The sequence below is a fragment of the Delphinapterus leucas genome, chromosome 15 (assembly GCF_059928025.1).
Source record: "Delphinapterus leucas isolate spDelLeu-1000000601 "Yukka" chromosome 15, BTC_Dleu_Yukka2, whole genome shotgun sequence".
Taxonomy (NCBI): domain Eukaryota; kingdom Metazoa; phylum Chordata; class Mammalia; order Artiodactyla; family Monodontidae; genus Delphinapterus; species Delphinapterus leucas.
This window is the reverse complement of record NC_143143.1, coordinates 9263497-9281409: the sequence shown is the minus strand read 5'-3', so window position 1 is coordinate 9281409 and position 17913 is coordinate 9263497. Positions and strand designations below refer to the sequence as shown.

General features: G+C 38.2%; 1 protein-coding gene across 3 annotated transcripts in view; it reads left to right on the top strand.

Annotated features, from left to right (window-relative positions):
- BAZ1B (bromodomain adjacent to zinc finger domain 1B) overlaps window positions 1-17913 on the top strand; it is a 65618-nt gene that overhangs the window by 40479 nt on the left and 7226 nt on the right. For all 3 annotated transcript variants that reach the window (XM_022588060.3, XM_089895765.1, XM_089895766.1), the window contains exons 8-14: window positions 1330-1468; window positions 1967-2100; window positions 4197-4302; window positions 5241-5339; window positions 7684-7861; window positions 9764-9946; window positions 17178-17325. In XM_022588060.3, coding sequence (XP_022443768.2) covers window positions 1330-1468; window positions 1967-2100; window positions 4197-4302; window positions 5241-5339; window positions 7684-7861; window positions 9764-9946; window positions 17178-17325 — 987 coding nt within the window. The remainder of the gene's footprint in view (window positions 1-1329; window positions 1469-1966; window positions 2101-4196; window positions 4303-5240; window positions 5340-7683; window positions 7862-9763; window positions 9947-17177; window positions 17326-17913) is intronic.

Below are 17913 nucleotides of genomic sequence, written 5' to 3'. Positions count from 1 at the left end.
AGGTGAATTCTTAACCACTGGACCACCAGGGAAGTCCCTGTAATGTAATTATAAAATATGTAATAAATATCAATACCTTGCCAAGGATAGTATTTGAATTAGAGTTCAGGTCTTTTGATGTCTAGCTCAGTGCTGTAACCTCTGGAACTAAATTTGGTCTTTTTTTTTTTGATGACTTTCCCTAGATTGTTTTTTGTTTGTTTGTACCTGCAAGAGAAGGAGCTTTTCCTTTATTGTGATTTGGCCATTACTCTTTTTGTCATTGACCTTTGTACTGATTTCTACTGTAATCATTGTTTCAAACGTACAACTCTATTCAGGCTAGAAAACCATTTATTAAAAGTAACAAATACCATACCGTTCTGTTTTGGTTTTTGTCCACACTGTGCAGCTTGCGAGATTGTAGTTACTTGACCAGGGATTGAACCTGGGCCCACAGCAGTGAAAGCACTGAGTCCTAACCACTGAACTGTCAGGGAATTCCCCCATATTGGTTTTAAATAGATGAAATTTGACTTAAATTTTTAAGTAACATCTTTAGACTGATGCATTTTCCAGATTCTCGCTACATTGTGGATGTTGTCATCAGTAGAGTACCAGCAGTAAAATTGCTGGCATTGTAAATAGCAGTGCCCTTTACTTACAGTATCAAAATTTGTGACAGTTGTGGAAAAACTTAAAGATTCCTGGGTGTCTTTCATTATTGAGGGAAATTTCTATCTGGGTAGAATAAACTTATTAAATGAATGATCAGAAATAGATTAAAACTTTTTTTTTCATCATTAACAGTAGCAACTTGCTGAATAACTCAAAGAATAGTATTAAAGAGGCAATAATTACTGTTATCTGCTGATGCTTCCGTGCCCTTGCTTTCTCACTCCTTTTTCTAAATTCCTCAGGACTGAAATATGTTTTATTTTGAAATAGCTATTTTGGTTTTATTCATCCTGATCATTTTGAGGATCCTGTGGCTGGTCCTGTCAGAAAATGTTTCAGTTAATTCCGTTTAAGGACTATTTTAACTTTACATTTAAAATTAATTATCAATAAAATAAAATTAATTTATTATAAAACTAATAAGTTAAATTTTGGAGAGAAAAGATTTTGCACTGAGTTGATGGCTGAGACATCACCAAAATTCAAAGAACATAGAAGGATCAGATAGAAATTGCTGCCTTACACATTATTTCTTATAACAGTTTAGAATTAGGAGAAGGAAACTAAGATTTCTACTTAATACCAGGCACATTTCACTCCATATCTTATTTAAATTTGTAAGAGTAAAATTTACTAGGAAAAAACTTAATTGATTCATTTTATCTTTAACAGTGAAACTAGAACGTGAAGCTGAAGAAGAACGAATACGAAAGCACAAAGCAGCTGCTGAGAAGGCTTTCCAGGAAGGAATTGCTAAAGCAAAACTAGTCATGCGTAGGACTCCAATTGGTACAGATCGAAACCATAATAGGTGAGTTATTAAACTTAATTTTTATCATCTTTTAGGGCTGCTATATTGTTGCTAGTTTGTACTAAGACTAGACAAGCTTCCCTGTTCGTGGATATTGGAAACAGAATTGCTCATCACACATTTATTTGAATATTTACTGTGCCAAATGCTAGGGTTATGAAGTTAAAGACATGACCCTGTCCTCAAAGATACCACAGATATGAAGCTTAAATTATGGTGATAGGAGAAATGTAATCCTAATAGAAGTCTTTAAAAATGGTAAGATATTTTAAATGCATACATTGTGTGGAACCTAAAGTAGTGAAATATTAGAAGTTATAAAAATTACAGATATTAAATGAATCTCAAATTCCCAAAATTTTAGTATTCTGTGCTTTACTTTAGGATTTGTATCTGCTGAATGTTCAGTGATATTCTGTAATCATCTTCCTCAACAATGAAGCCATCCTGTGCTCATGATCTTTCACTAACACATTAATATGTGGTTGTGATTTGTAGATACTGGCTCTTCTCAGATGAAGTTCCAGGTTTGTTCATTGAGAAAGGCTGGGTACACGACAGCATTGACTACAGATTCAGCCATCACCGAAAAGACCATGCAGACTCTCCTGATGAGGATTACTGTCCCCGTAGTATGTATATCTATTAGTTAGTTTACCCTGCTCAAGTAGGGTCAATATTAAGACTGTCTTTCCTCTGTCACTTTTTTTCACTTTCTAAATTTCTTTATTGCCTTCTTAGGTAGATTTATTTGAGTGAGGTGGGAAGATGTGAAATGCATAGCAGAAGGAAGGAAACTTAACATTTGATTATCAACTTTGTTCCAGGCATAGCGTGAAAAGATAAAGAACTTGAATATTAGGATATTTGGGTATTAGATTTATACAAGTAGTTTTCAAACTTTGTTCCTTTGAAGTCTCTTTGTAGGTACTTCAAGGGCTGGAATTGAGGTAAGGGGCCAAGAAGGTGGTTATGTGTCTTTTTCCTCCACTTTAAAAATTCATTTATTTAATATTTATGGAGCATCTCTTATTTGCCAACCAATTTTTCATGTGCTGTGATACAAGATGGCAAACAAGACATAAAAGGTTCTGAATGTCAATTAACTAAAATTCTAGTGAGGAGAAACACAGCAAATATGTAACTAGAAATAAGTGACCCTTAAACACAGCAAATATGTTACTAGAAATAAGTGACTGAGAAGGGTCATAAGGGGCACTGATAATGATGTTCTTCTTGACTTGGGTTCTGGTTACATGAGTATGTTCAGTTTGTAAAATAGAAAAGTGTACTTTTCTAAATATAGATATTTGTGTGTATATATTCTTTCTTGACCTATACATAGATGTGCGTGTGTGTGTGTGTGTTTGTGTATATATATTTCTTTTTTTCCCCCCAAGAAAAAATTAAAAGAAAAAATTTTAATTTAAAAATACCAGATGGTTAGGTTAGATCAAGTTTTCTCAGCCTCACTGTTGTTGACATTTTGGGCCAGATAATTCTTTGTAGTGGGGGGTTGTCCTGTGTGTTGTAAGTTATTTAGCATCCCTGGCCTCTACCCACTGGATGCCATTAGTGACAACCAGATGTCACCAGATATTGCCAAATGTTCTCTAGGAGGCAGCATGGCTTTCTGTTGCGAACCATTGCGTTAGATGATACATAAGGTTCTTTCCAGCTGTACTTTATATAACCTAATGAAAATTGCTTCTCAAAAAGTAGTTTTCTTTCATTTTAGAGAAACTCATAACCCAAACTTTTAAACTCACAGAATCATTAAATAAGGAAATTAGTATATAGCCCAAAACTTCAAATTTAAGGCATTTTCTTGTTGAATTATGTTATTTGTTAGATTGTAGTACTTAGTAGAAAAGTCTAGTTTTGGTAGACTTTGTAAATAACCAGGTGAGGGCAGTAAATACGAAGTTAGGATCTTCAGACTTGAGAGAGATTCCAGTGGGATGAAGGACTGTGATTTTATGTGTCTCAGAAGCTTAATGGCTATTTTCAGAAATCAGGTCCACACAGTTACAGCTCTCAGGAGAAGACTGGCATCTACATCTCTTCACTTCTAGAGCATCCTGGTGGATGTTGTTCCTTCATGTTTTCTAGTTCCAGCATGGCAGAGTTTCTTCAGAATTACCTGACTGAAAAGACTAAACAAGGTTATGTGTTAGTATTGCAGGGAAGATGCTGCAGGTTAAAGGGGAGAGAAGGGGAGTAGGGGAGAGAACCAATTGTAGAATTAGGTAAGGCCTCAAATACAGGCTTAAGATCTATCTATAGTAATGTCATATATTAGTATACAGGAGATGGTTTACAAAAAAGCTAATCATATTTGACATTTGAAGCCTCCAGGGGTAAGTTTGTAGTAGTTTATATATTTCAGTTGTGTCTACTTCACCACAGATGCCTTTGTGCTAAGCATCACGTACAAGGAACAGATTATTTATTTGCTCTGAGACATTTAGTCATCTCTCTCCATTCTATTGCAATAACTTGTAATAGTCTTAAACTTTGCCTGTTCAGCTGTATAGAGAGCAACTGTCTCAGATGATGTGCTGTATGTAAGATGTTTAAGAGAAATTAGCATCTATTATACCTGTGGATATATTTAAGAGGCAGCATATGTGTTATTGGTTGTTGAATTTGCACTGTGTACTGCTTAGGTTTGAAACTAGGAATTGAGTATGTACTATATTCAGCCTAATGTATAAATTTTTCTTAGGTAAGAAAGCAAACCTAGGCAAAAATGTAAGCATGAACACACAACATGGACCAGCTACAGAAATTGCTGTAGAGACCACTATACCCAAACAGGGACAGAATCTATGGTAATGTGAGCATTCATCTGGTTGCTCTTTCTTTTTCTTTTTCAATGTTAAGAAAATAATTTATATAGTGAAACCCAGTGAGTTAGTGATTATCTATTAAGAGCATTTTGTGTGATTTTGATTTCTTGGATCTGTAAGCTCATTGCTTTAAAAGCAGACTTGATTTTTTTATAAGAATATATCTGTTTGTTTTAAGGTTTAGAATTTTATTTTTTCCTTGTAATGTAACTTTGTATATTATATGATAGATCTTACATAGCATTGGAAATGCCTTTCAGTCTGCTTGGCAATAGAAGTATTTAGGATTTTCATCTTTATTAAAGAAAAGGAATTGTAAATATAGCCATTAATCTTCCTTTGTGTCTATCCTGCTTTTAGGCAGGGAGCTAGGTTTTGAGAGGGTCCCTTCTACTTTTGTGATCGCATTAACTGCTTTAGCTGTGATCACCTTTAGTTTAATGACCTTTTGTCTTTTATTTTTTGATATAACTTTACTCTGTGAAAGGGATATGGACAAGTGTGCCTATTTACTTTATAAAATTTCTCTCATATTACTTTTTATTTATTTATGTGTTTGTTTGTTTGCTTATTTATTTATTTGGGCCTGCTCTGAGCGGTATGTGGGATCTTATCTTAGTTCCCCGACCAGGGATCGAACCCATGCCCCCTGAAGTGGAAGCCCGGAGCCTTAACCACTGGACCGCCAGGGAAGTCCCCTCATATTAAGTTTTAGTAGGAAACATTGGCTCCAGTGTCCTAAGATAAAGTTAACATTAGGTCTCATGGAAACAGTAAATTGTTCTACTTCTGAGCAAGGTTGGAATTCTGCTTTCCCAACTCCCACCACCAATCCTAGATCCCTTTCTTAATGTTTGATTCTTCCCTTTTTTTTCAGAGTTAACAGGGGGTTTTTTGTTTTTGTTTTTTTGCCCCTACAGGTTTTTATGTGATAGTCAAAAGGAACTGGATGAGTTGCTAAACTGCCTTCACCCTCAGGGAATAAGAGAAAGTCAGCTTAAAGAGAGACTAGAGAAGAGGTAAGGGTTTTCATCTCGCTCCTCATATCTCCTCTTCAGCATTAGATATTATACATACCTTAGGGGTTTTTTTGTTGTTGTTGTTTATCCATAAAAGCTTAAGTAAAAATTTTAAAAGTCTGTAACTCTTTTGTGTTCTTGTTGTTTGGTATTTTCTTTTAAAATATTTATTTATTTTGGCTCCGCGGGGTCTTAGTTGCAGCACGTGGGATCTTCGCTGTGGCTTGTTTAGTTGTGGTATGCAGGATCTTTAGTTGTGTCATGCAGGCTTCTTAGAACTAAGTGGCATGCGTGTAGGATCTAGTTCCCCGACCAGGGATCGAACCTGGACCCCCTGCATTGGGAGCATGGAGTCTTACCCACTGGACCACCAGGGAAGTCCCGTTGTTTGATATTTTCTGGACACCTCATGCTTGTTTGGAAAAGTATGCTTTTAAACGATGTATATACAAGATAGCAGGATTATTCATTGACTAACACGCCATACACCAGACTGAGAGCCTGATTGTAGTTAGGCAGCCTTGTAAGTGCAGTTCCACATTGGTTGGTATTCAGAAGTATTCTGTCGGTATCCAGAGTAGCACCAAAAATGAAAACAACCTAAATATTCATCAACTGATGAATGGATAAACAAAATGTGATATATCCATAAATTCAGCCATAAAAAGGAACAAAGTAATGAAATATCCTAGAAAGTGGGCAGACATTTTGCTTGCTGAGTCAAAGAAGCCAGACATAGAAAGGCCACATATTGTGTGATTTCATTTATATGAGACATCCACAATAGGCAAATTTTTTTTTTTTTGGCCGTACGCGGGCCTCTCACTGTTGTGGTGTCTCCCGTTGTGGAGCACAGGCTCCGGACACGCAGGCCCAGCGGCCATGGCCCACGGGCCCAGCCGCTCCGCGACATGTGGGCTCCTCCCAGACCGGGGCACGAACCCGCGTCCCCCGCATTGGCAGGCAGACCCTCAACCACTGTGCCACCAGGGAAGCCCCACAATAGGCAAATTTATAGTCAGAAAATAGATTAGTGGTTGCCAGGGGATGAGGGACGGGGAGAATTGAGAGTGACTGCTAACCCTTATGGGATTTCTTTATGGAGTGATGAAAATGTTTTGGAATTAGGTAGTTTTGATGCTTCTAAAATGTGAAAACCACTGAACATATAGGTTTTAAAATGGTGAGTTTAATGTTATGTGAATTATATCTCCAAGAGAAACCACACACAAAAAAACCTGCCTACAAAAGTAGCATCAATATCAGTGCCGTCTAGATTTGCTAGTGTCCCTCCTGTTCTAGCAGTTGTTTCTGTCAAAACTGGGATAGGTTTTGCCTTAAGGCCACCTTTAATATCTGCATGCTTTCATGCTGGAATTTAGGTTTAATTGAGGAGAGAAGGAAAATACTGTTCAGTACGTACTCTGCAATTTTGAGACACTTTTGAGAGTGATAATGGGTACATCATTGGTTTTGGTCCACTGCTTAATGTATAAATGAATTAAAATTGTATTCAGAATCGTCCTGTCTTGATAACACTTAGATCAAAGAAGAAAATAAAGGGGAAATTATGTGGTAGAAGGCAGTGAAAGCAGAATCCTTTATAAGAACACCAGTGAGACACAATGTATAGTCAGAGGAAAATAATATTAAAACTCCTTATTATTAAGCATGAAAAGGGAACTTAGTACTCAACTTCGATGACCTTGAACATTAGTTTTTGGTGTAAGAAGCCAACAGTGAAGCTTATGGCGAATCCAGGGTAGAGAGTCTTACTGGAGTCTTTATTACTGTGACCTCAAAAGGTTAATCTTCAGTGTGAAAGTGAACTCTGAAGGTCCTTGTGTAGGTTTTCAGCTCAAATTCATGTTTCTTCTGTGTTGTGAAGAATCCAGGCAGACGATTTAAAGTTTGTCTCCGGTTGGTAGCAATTTCTGGCAACTAACATAAGCAGATGCACACTCTCCCTGGAGGAGCATAACTTCAAACCAGGCCTCAAAGAATTTCCACAGATAAAATATCAAGAAACTCTTGGTAAAAAAAAAAACAATAAACACCCCAAAAAAATCACACAAACCAGTTACCATGAATGAGAGCTAGGTAAAGAAACATACTTCAGATACTGGAATTACCATATACAGAACAAAATGTGTGTTTTTTTAAATGAATCAAGGATAAGAGAAATTTGAAATTTGGTGTGAGAAACATGAGGCTATTTAACGAGAGATGAAAAGGATCTAAATAAGTCTTCTAGAAATAAAACATGTCATTCAAGTAATTGAAATTAATAGACCATTTTTTAAAGTTCCTTTATTCCTCTTCCCCTTTGCCTCAACTTTTCTAGGTACCAGGACATTATTCATTCTATTCATCTGGCCCGGAAGCCAAATTTGGGTCTAAAATCCTGTGATGGCAACCAGGAGCTTTTAAACTTCCTTCGTAGTGATCTCATTGAAGTTGCAACAAGGTTACAAAAGGGAGGACTTGGTTATGTGGAAGAAACATCAGAATTTGAAGCTCGGGTAAGAATATAAGGAAAACACCCTTTGAAATGTTACTCATGGAAACTCGATTTGGAATTGTTCCCTGATATTGTTCTTGACTTTCCTAGATGACCCTGGGAATCATATTTGCATTTGTCTTGAAAGACACATGTGGAACCCTAAATTCTCTATGTACATATGATACTTTTCCTTTGTTATATTCTGCTGGTATCCAGGAAAATCTAGTATTTGGCTCAGAACCTTTGTTCAAAAAGAGCTTTTCTATTAAGTTGAATGAAAACTAGTCCTGGAGTCTTAGTCACATAACATTATTTAACCTATCCATTCCCATGTACCTATCCATTCCCATGTGATGCCTGTGCTGTAAGGTATGAAACATTTGTGTATCTTGCTTTTGTTCATTCTCTATACTTGATCAGCTTAGTTATACTTGTGTTCGGCAGCACTCATGCTGTTAAACAGGTACATTTCAGTGAAGGCACTTTTGTACTTAAGGACCCTTAAGTATTATAGGTGAAACAGTTCAAGAGACCCTGTGTTCCACATTAGATTTTAGGTAACAAAGCTGGAGAAAAGATTGGAGAACATTGTCCATGAGTTATCACTGTAAAAATTTTTTTGTTAATTTTAAATAATAAAGTCCACGTAACTCCAAACATTAATATTTGTGAGTCTTTTCAAATTGTTCATTTGCATTATAACAGTGTGTTAATAGTTGTGTGATTTTTATGAGCAGTTGAACCTCCCACTGCCCTCCAATTTTCCCTCGTTTATAAATACTTTCCATTTCTTTTAATCTTTAATGTCGCTTTGGGGTACATAATAACACATGGAGTTGATATCGTAAATCTTTTACTGCCAGACTTTTGTATTTCTATTTCTTTGCTATTAGAATTAACAAATTATATATGCATCTTATATATGTAACTTTTTTTCATTAGTCTGGTTATGAATTCTTGGTACATTACCTGGGAAAAAGGTTTAAACATCTTATTGTTCTTAAAGATTTATTTTTAGGAATTACTCAACCAAAAGAATTTCACCTGTTTCAAATATTACAGTTACTTTTTTGTTTATTTAGCAAATATCTATCAATAACCTACTTTGTGCCAAACCCGGGCCCACACCTTGCTAACGTTGGATTATCATCATTCTTTGTTTCTCTTTGTAGTTATAAAATGGTGGGGGTTTTTTTTGTTTTTGTTTTTGTTTGCGGTACGCGGGCCTCTCACTGTTGCGGCCTCTCCCATTGCGGAGCACAGGCTCCGGACGCACAGGCTCAGCGGCCATGGCTCACGGGCCCAGCTGCTCCGCGATATGTGGGATCCTCCCAGACCGGGGCACAAACCCGCGTCCCCTTCATCGGCAGGCGGACTCTCAACCACTGCACCGCCAGGGAAGCCCCTAAAATGGTATTTTTTTAATTGGCATGTGTTGTGTGACTGAGAAGGTAGTTTCAGTCCTTAAGAGCACGATTTGGATCAAAGTGATTTACTTTATGCTTCCTCATCCATAAAATAAATGTGAGGCTTAGATGAGATCAAGTATGTAAAATGTATTATCTGGCTTATAGGTTGTAAGCTGTTAGGTTGGTAAATTTTTACTTTCCTTCTCAGTTTTTCTTTGCCTTGAGACTGTCATTTGCACGTAGTAGGCACTCAGTCACTGAGTGCATGAATGAGTTCAGTAACTTCCTTTAAGTAGAGCAAGTTTCAGCCTCCCATGGATCCCTTCATCAGGGAAGTCCAAGTAGTCGGCTACTTTCAAATGCATAAGCCATCCATTGAACTGAGGAACCCAGTTAAATTAATGTTATGTGACCAATTTGGGTCTAGGTTGATTTGAATTTAATCGAGGATTGTCTATTTCATCTTTCTCTTGGCCTTTTACTCAGTCTGGTTTTTAAATCTTTTTCTGTAGGTGATCTCACTAGAGAAACTGAAGGATTTTGGCGAGTGTGTGATTGCCCTTCAAGCCAGTGTCATAAAGAAATTTCTCCAAGGCTTCATGGCTCCCAAGCAAAAGAGAAGAAAACTCCAAAGCGAAGATTCAGCAAAGACTGAAGAGGTGGATGAAGAGAAAAAAATGGCAGAGGAAGCAAAGGTATTTAGCTAATGAAGATGTAGTTTTATGACTGCGTAGAAGTATGTGATCTGGTTTTAAAATTATCTAACCCTATGCTTTTTAGTTACATAAGCACTGTTCCCTAGCCAGTGTTTGATCTTTATCGCTTTCTCCAAATGTTGTAGTTTTCAAACTGGTCTGTGGAGCACAGCCCTGCCTGTAAAGCTGGATAGTGTGTCAGAGTCCCCCCTCCCACTTTACCAGAGCTAATTCCTTTTTTTAAAAGGTGGTGGTTTTTAAACTTTTAAGAATTGTAAAATATACATAATGAACAACTTAGCCACTTTTACATGTATGGTTCTATGTCATTAAGTACATTCATAAGTTGTTCTGTAACTATTACTACCATCCATCTCCAGAATTTTTTTATCTTCCCAAAGCAAAACTATGCCCTTTAAACACTAAACTACCCATTTCACCCTCCTGCCCAATCCCTGGCAACCATCATTTTCTTTCTTTGTCTATGAATTTGACTACTCTAGGTACCTCATATAAAGTGGAATCATACTGTATTTGTCCTTTTGTGACTGGTTTATTTAACTTCCTCAAAGTTATCTACATTGTAGCATATGCCAGAATTTCCTTCCTTTTTAAGACTGAATAATATTCCATTGTGTGTATAGGCCATATTTTGTTTATTGGTCCATCGGTGGACACTTGGGTCACTTCCACCTTTTTTTAAATTTTTATTTTATTTATTTATTTATTTTTGGCTGCGTTGGGCCTTTGTTGCTGCGTGTGGGTTTTCTCTAGTTGCAGCGAGCGGGGGCTACTCTTCGTTGCGGTGCGCGGGCTTCTTATGGTGGCTTCTCTTGTTGCAGAGCACGGGCTCTAGGCACGCAGGCTTCAGTAGTTATGGCATGCAGGCTCAGTAGTTGTGGCTCTTGGGCTCTAGAGCGCAGGCTCAGTAGTTGTGGCTCACAGGCTTAGTTGCCCCGCGGCACATGGGATCTTCCTGGACCAGGGATTGAACCCGTGTCCCCTGCATTGGCAGGCGGACTCTCAACCACTGTGCCACTAGGGAAGCCCTACCTTGTGGCTTTGATTTACATTTCCCTAGTAATTGGTGATGTTGAGCATCTTTTCATGTGCTTATTGGCTGCTTATCTTTTGGGGGAAATGTCTTTCTGAGTCACTTGGCTATTTTTAAATTTCTTCGTGGGGGTGGGGTGGGGAGATGTGTGGGTTCCTTATATGTTCTGAATATTAATCCTTTATCAGATACATGATTTGCAAATATAATCTCCCATTTCGTGAGCTACTTGTTCAGTTTTTTTTTTTTAGCCGTGCTGAGCAGCACGTGGGATTTTAGTACCCTGACCAAGGATTGAACCCCTGCCCACTGCAGTGGAAACGCGGAGTCCTAACAACTGGACTGCCGGGGAACTACCTGCTTTTTCATTCTGTTGATGGTGTCTTTTGACGCAAAAAGTTTTAAACTTCGATGAAGTTCAACTTACCTGTTTTTTCTTTTTTTGCCTCTGCTGTTGGTGTCAAATCCAATGTCATGAAGCTTTCCTCCTGTATTTTATTCTACAGGTTTTATAGTCTGAGCTTTTACATTTAGATCTTTGATCCATTTTGAGTTAATTTTTGTATATAGTATAAGGTAAGGGTCCAACTTCATTTTTTTTGTATGTGTATAATCCAGTTTTCTGGGTTTTTTTTATTTTAGAAGTAGCTCGTTGTAAGTAAATCAAATGTGAGAGGTAGATACAATATGAGACAATTCCCATTTTAGTTTTGCCACACACACCCCCCCCAAGGACATCACTCTTTAATAGTTTGACGTGTTTCTGTGTACATACAAAGATAGTTTTGTTGGATTTTTACAGAATGGAACCCTGTGCATAATATTCTGCAGTTTTTCACTCGTCAGCATATCCTAGGCATCTGTCCTCTCGCTCTGTCAGTCCGCATAGATCATCCTGGTAGTATTTGGGTTTTTTTGGTTGTTGTTTGTTTTGTTTTGTTTTCTTAACATCCTAATTCCTTATTGATGAACATTATGCTGTCTCTGGTTTTTCTTTTTTAGGATAATTAGCAGCTCCATTTTTTTCTGTTTTGTGTATTAGATTTCTGCTTAAGATTACTTGTGAAGAAAAGAATTTGAAAATACTACATTAAGGGAGCTGTCCCAGCCATTATCCAGTGGAATACTTTCCCTTGTTTTTGACTTCCCTCCCTCCCTCCCTCCTTTCCTTTCTTTCACAAACATCTGGTAAAGGCTTGCCTGTGCCAGTCATTGTGCAGAAGTCTGGGGGTTTTGATCATAAGTAGAAGCCGGAAGTCCTTGCTCTCAAGGAACTCTGAATGTGAGAGATGGTTGGAGTAGAGTGACAAATATGTTGAGAAAGAGCAGTGCTTGGCTCTCCTGTGAGGGATACCAGGGCAGCTTAGAACTTCCCAGAGTAGAGAATCTATCAGCTGGATTTTTGAAGAACAGGTAGAAATTAATTAGGTTGTGGAAGGGGGGTGGACATAATGTTTGTTAGGTTGAGCTGAAATTGCCTTCTCATCATTGACAGCTGGTCCTTGTTTTGCCCTCTGAGTTTACACAGAATGAGTTTACTCTCTAAAGCTCCTCTGGTAGTTGTACACAGTTGTCATGTTCCCCCTGGGTTTCTTCCTGAGGCCAAGAGTGATATGTGATACAGGAAAGAACATGTTGGGTCAGAGGTGAGTAGAGAACTAAGATTCAGTTAGATAAACGTTTAACTATTAATTCATGGCATAGACTCAGAGATTTCACACATGTAAAGTCTTTATTGAATTTGTTACAATATTGCTACTGTTTTATGATTTGGATTTTTGAGTGGATAAACAAAATGGATGTATTACTCAGCAGTTAAAATGGAGTGAAGTGCTGTTACATGCTGGGATGTGGATGAAGCCAAAATATATAGTCAAAAAGAGATATGTGGGATCTTAGCTCCCCAACCAGGGATGGAACCCAGGCCCCCTGCATTAGAAGGCGAAGTCTTAACCACTGAATTGTGAGGGAAGTCCTAGTATTTTTCTTGATGTGATCTTTCCTTGCCATTTCTTGACTCAATAACATTTTTCTTCTCATTGGGAACTAGTAGCTGTAGAGTTCTCATTTAAGTTCTTTTTTAGTATTTAACCCCTAGCGAAGTAACCTCTTTTTAGCTTGTCATATGAGACGATTCTTAGATTGATTGGGGAGGAAAATATGAGCACTTTGCAGATTTAACCTTGAGGCCCAGACACATAGTACACAAATGGAAAACATGGAAGAGTTTCTTGGAAAATCAATTAGGCTGCCTACTAAGTAGTTCAGCAATGTTCTCCATTAAAATGGCATTATGCCCTGCAGTTCCCCACCGAAGGTTAGCCTTGCCACAGCTCTGAAATTTTCCACTGTCCTTTGCTTTGAAGGTTTCCACTTAGCATGGGCCAGGGTTTTTTCAGTTGGCACTAGGTTGTTGCATGAGCTAATATCAGTCCCTAATCTGTGCTTCAGTTTCCTTATTTGAAAAAGTAGATTATCTCTCAAATCCCTTTTTGTAATAGTCAATTATTTCAAATATTTAATGTTTATTTCATTTTCTTGCATTAAATGGGAAAGACGTATAATTTGGCCAAATCCTGGGTTCTGTTAGACTCTCTTTTTGCTTTGGATGCATTTGTCCCTGATTATCTGTTTTTCCATTTTAAACGTTCTTTTATGGAAGAATATGGTCTGAAGCCTCATTATATTCTTGCCTAGATATATTGCCTTTTTACTGTTAGGTAAAGGGATTAATGGTGACTTGCACATAAGGTGGCTTCCCCTTGATTTTGTTATACGCACTTCTACCACTTCTAACTAGGTCCCAACTTCATTTAAATATGCTAAATAATTTGACTTTTTCATCAGCGTTGTGTGTCCAGCTTCCCAGCAGTACTGCAAAACAATATTTACTTGATGCTACCGTGTTGTATGTCAAAATTTTATCTTGCTACTGTTCCTGTGTTTTTAAAAAGTCTTCGATATGGTGGGTTTTTTTGGTTTTGTTTTTAATGTTCTGGACTGGAATTTTGTGCAGTGGGAGGCCACTTAAGATGTTCTTTAAAATCTGAGTGCCTATTGTTTTCGCCCTCGAAATTAGAGGCTAGCTGGAGACGAGGCTGGTCTAGATGGATAACCCAGTGGATAAAACAGGATCTAATGTATAATGCCAGGAGCGTTGGATTGGGGATTGGGAGACCTGGCCCTAAATTGCTGTGAGACCTTGGGCAAACTTTCTTTTCACGAAAAATAAATGAACATTACACACATGTGCACAGACATTCATAGCAGTGTTTGTTATTCAGCATAGTCAAAAAGCAGAAACAATCCAAATGTCTGCCAACTAATGAATGGATAAACAAAATGGATGTATTACTCAGCAGTTAAAATGGAGTGAAGTGCTGTTACATGCTGGGATGTGGATGAAGCTAGAAAACATTATGCTCAGTAAAAGAAGCCAGTCACAAAAGGCCACATGTTATATGAAATGTCAGAATAGGTAAATCTATAAAGCAAAAGAAGATTGTGGTTTCCTAGTGCCGGGGAAGTGGTGGGTTAGGGTAGGGAATGGGGAATGACAAGGTTTCTTTTTTGGGTGATGAAAGTGTTCTAAAATTAAGATTATGTTGATAGTTGTACAACTCTGCAAATATATGAAAAGGCATTGACTGTACACTTTACAGGGGGAACTTGTTATCGATAGTATATAAATTATATCTCAGTAAATCTCTTTTTAAAATGAGGCTAAATAAGCTTATTCTCAGGATCTCTTCCAGTTTTTTATATATATATATTTATTTATTTATTTATTTATTTTATTTATTTATTTTTGGCTGTGTTGGGTCTTTGTTGCTGAGCGCGGACTTTCTCTAGTTGCGGCGAGCGGGGGCTACTCTTCATTGTGGTGCGCGGGCTTCTCACTGTGGTGGCTTCTCTTGTTGTGGAGCACGGGCTCTGGGCGCACGGGCTTCAGTAGTTGTGGCTCATGGGCTCTAGAGCGCAGGCTTAGTAGTTGTGGCACACGGGCTTAGTTGCTCTGAGGCGTGTGGGATCTTTCCGGACCAGGGCTTGAACCCATGTCCCCTGCATTGGCAGGCGGATTCTTAACCCCTGTGTCACCAGGGAAGCCCCTCTTTCAGATTTTTGTTTGTTTCTTTTAATGAGGCCACATGTGCTGGGTGTTCAGATTTTATAATTTATAGGAAATAAGTAAAAAGCAGTACTGTATACTGATGATTTTTTTTTTTTTTTTTTTTTTTTTTGCGGTACATGGGCCTCTCACTGTTGTGGCCTTTCCCGTTGTGGAACACAGGCTCCGGACGTGCAGGCTCAGCGGCCATGGCTCACGGGCCTAGCTGCTCCGTGGCATGTGGGATCTTCCCAGACCGGGGCACGAACCCGTGTCCCCTGCATCGGCAGGCGGACTCTCAACCACTGCGCCACCAGGGAAGCCCAACTGATGATTTTTTTAATGCTTTTGTTGCATCTGACTGTCCACTAGAGGACAGCAAAGCCCATTTTAACCATTCCTTGGCTAATTGAGTGTTCTCAATAACACTCTTTTAGGAACCAAACCTGAAATTCTTAAATATATGTTCCACTGAATGAAGAGATTTGCATTAATTATTACAGTAAGAGAATCTGTGGTACCGTATGTCAGCTCTCCATTACATTAGGGGAGAAGACCTGCAAGGCACCTGTGATTGTAGATCTTGCATCCTACTGAGGAGCTCTGAAAAGGGAAGGAAGGAAATTGTATTTCAAAGGCAGATGTTGAAATATCTTCACTGCAGGTTGGAGTAAGGAATGAGTCAGTTTCCATTAGAACTTTAGCAGCCTCTTAAATAGATTTTTTTGATGTGCTTGTTACTTATCCTCATTATTCATAAATTTATACACACAAGACTCTCAGTGGTTCTCTGTTTCTATAGGAAAGAGAATAGGCAGCCTTTGGTCCCCTCCCTGAACTCTCACACTACAGCTTCAGAAGTAGCTCAACTGTCTTTGTCCCTTGGCACCTCTATTTCAAATTGAGCTGTGGCCTTTCAGGGATAACGGGCCTTTCTTAAAGGAGCAAGACTATTACTTAAATAGGCTTTTTGCCTAGGACAGGGCAGTGAAACCAAGCAGTGCTGTTGTCAGTTAGCTAGAGCTAGCCAGATTGTATAATAAAAGTAGCCAGCATGGCTAACTTTAGTTCAGTCATGACTGAGTTAAGCAGTATGACCTCCACAAGGTAGATGAGAGTGAGATAACCTAGTCTCTCAGCTTCTGGTATACTGCCGAAGCTTTACCTTGTCCAGCTCTGTTGTATTTTCTGACTGTCTGAGAATGATGTCCCCTATAATGGCATTTGTTTAAATGGATGCTCACCTAATTGTTTCGGCTTTTCTAGTGCTTTGAAAACATCCCCAAAAGTCACCTTTTAATTAATAAAACAGCAATACAAATAAATGAATTATCCTAAAATGGCATTTTTGTTCCTCCTCAGAATGTATATTTTATAGAGGGAGGGTTGAAAATTCCTAATTACATTTTTCTCCGTCCTCTTTTACTTTGCTAATTCTAAATTAATTTGCATTTTCTGATGATGAGTGGAGACAGTGTGGATTATGCTGAGAGTAACTGCCCAGAATGAAACCAGGCCAACCCCTGGGACTTTACAGATTTCACTTAAGTTAGAAGTTGGTGATAAAGTCAAGAGAATATTTCATATCAGTACTTAATACTTTTAAGGATTATAGAATGCTTTATAGATACTATTTACTATTTCTTGGCCCTATAATCTGGGATTATGGTACATATTAGTGCAGAAACTGATAATCTTACTGACCAAGCTACATGACATTGTTGCATACTAGCATTATTTACACAGTACAAGTGTTCCTGCTTTTAAATGATACTGAATCTTTAAGTGGATTTCACTAGAAGTGACATGTTTCTAGTCATTTCCCCCTCCTTGAATTCTTTGTGTGACCTCTGGCAACTTTTTTCCACCCTTCCGAGCCTTGGTTTCTTCTGTAAGATAAATGGGTTAGACCAGAGGAGCTCTAGGAGGTGAATGTATCAGGATGCTCTCGTATCTTTACCTAGTTGTAGTCCTCTCTCTGTGTATACTGTCAGTATTATGTGAAAAATCCACATTTCATGTCTTTGAAGTCATTGTAGTAATGCTGGCCTGGTTTGGTCTCTGTTTAGGTCGCATCTGCTCTGGAAAAATGGAAGACAGCAATCCGTGAAGCTCAGACTTTTTCCAGAATGCATGTTCTACTTGGGATGCTTGATGCCTGTATCAAATGGGATATGTCAGCAGAAAATGCTAGATGCAAAGTTTGTCGAAAGAAAGGTATATTTAAATCAGAGTTGTTTATCTGAGTGTATTAGGCACTAGGACTTCCATTTGCAAGATCTTTTATCCCTCAAGAATTCTGTGTACACAACTTTTAAATGTGGTGGTGGTGGTCCAGATTTTACCTTCTCCTGAAAGTCCATAAAATGCTAGTCGTTAAAGTCACACGCTCGCAAATCACAGCAGGCCCTTTGTGCCTCAGTTTTGAGTATAAAATAAGAGCAGTTGATCTCGCCAATTCTTAGATTTTCTATAGGGAACAAATTAGTTTTAACTAAAATTTTAAATCTCTCATTATCTCTTAATTTTACTCATCCATGAAGTAAGGTGGGTGCTACCAGTAGAGGGCAGTATTTGAACGTTGTGAAGAATAGTCGGGTTTGGACCTTCTGGCATGGAATCCTACAGAGCGAAGCATTTGGACTGTTTAATGCTGAGAACTTTCAGAGCCCCATTATGTGTAAAAGGAACTAGATGGCTAAAAGCCCCCCAGTGGTTGACTTCTCAGTGGCTAAAGCTGTTTTGTGATTTACTTTACAAGGATGAAAAGACCTATGTAAAATCATTCAGTTGCTCTAAAAACTG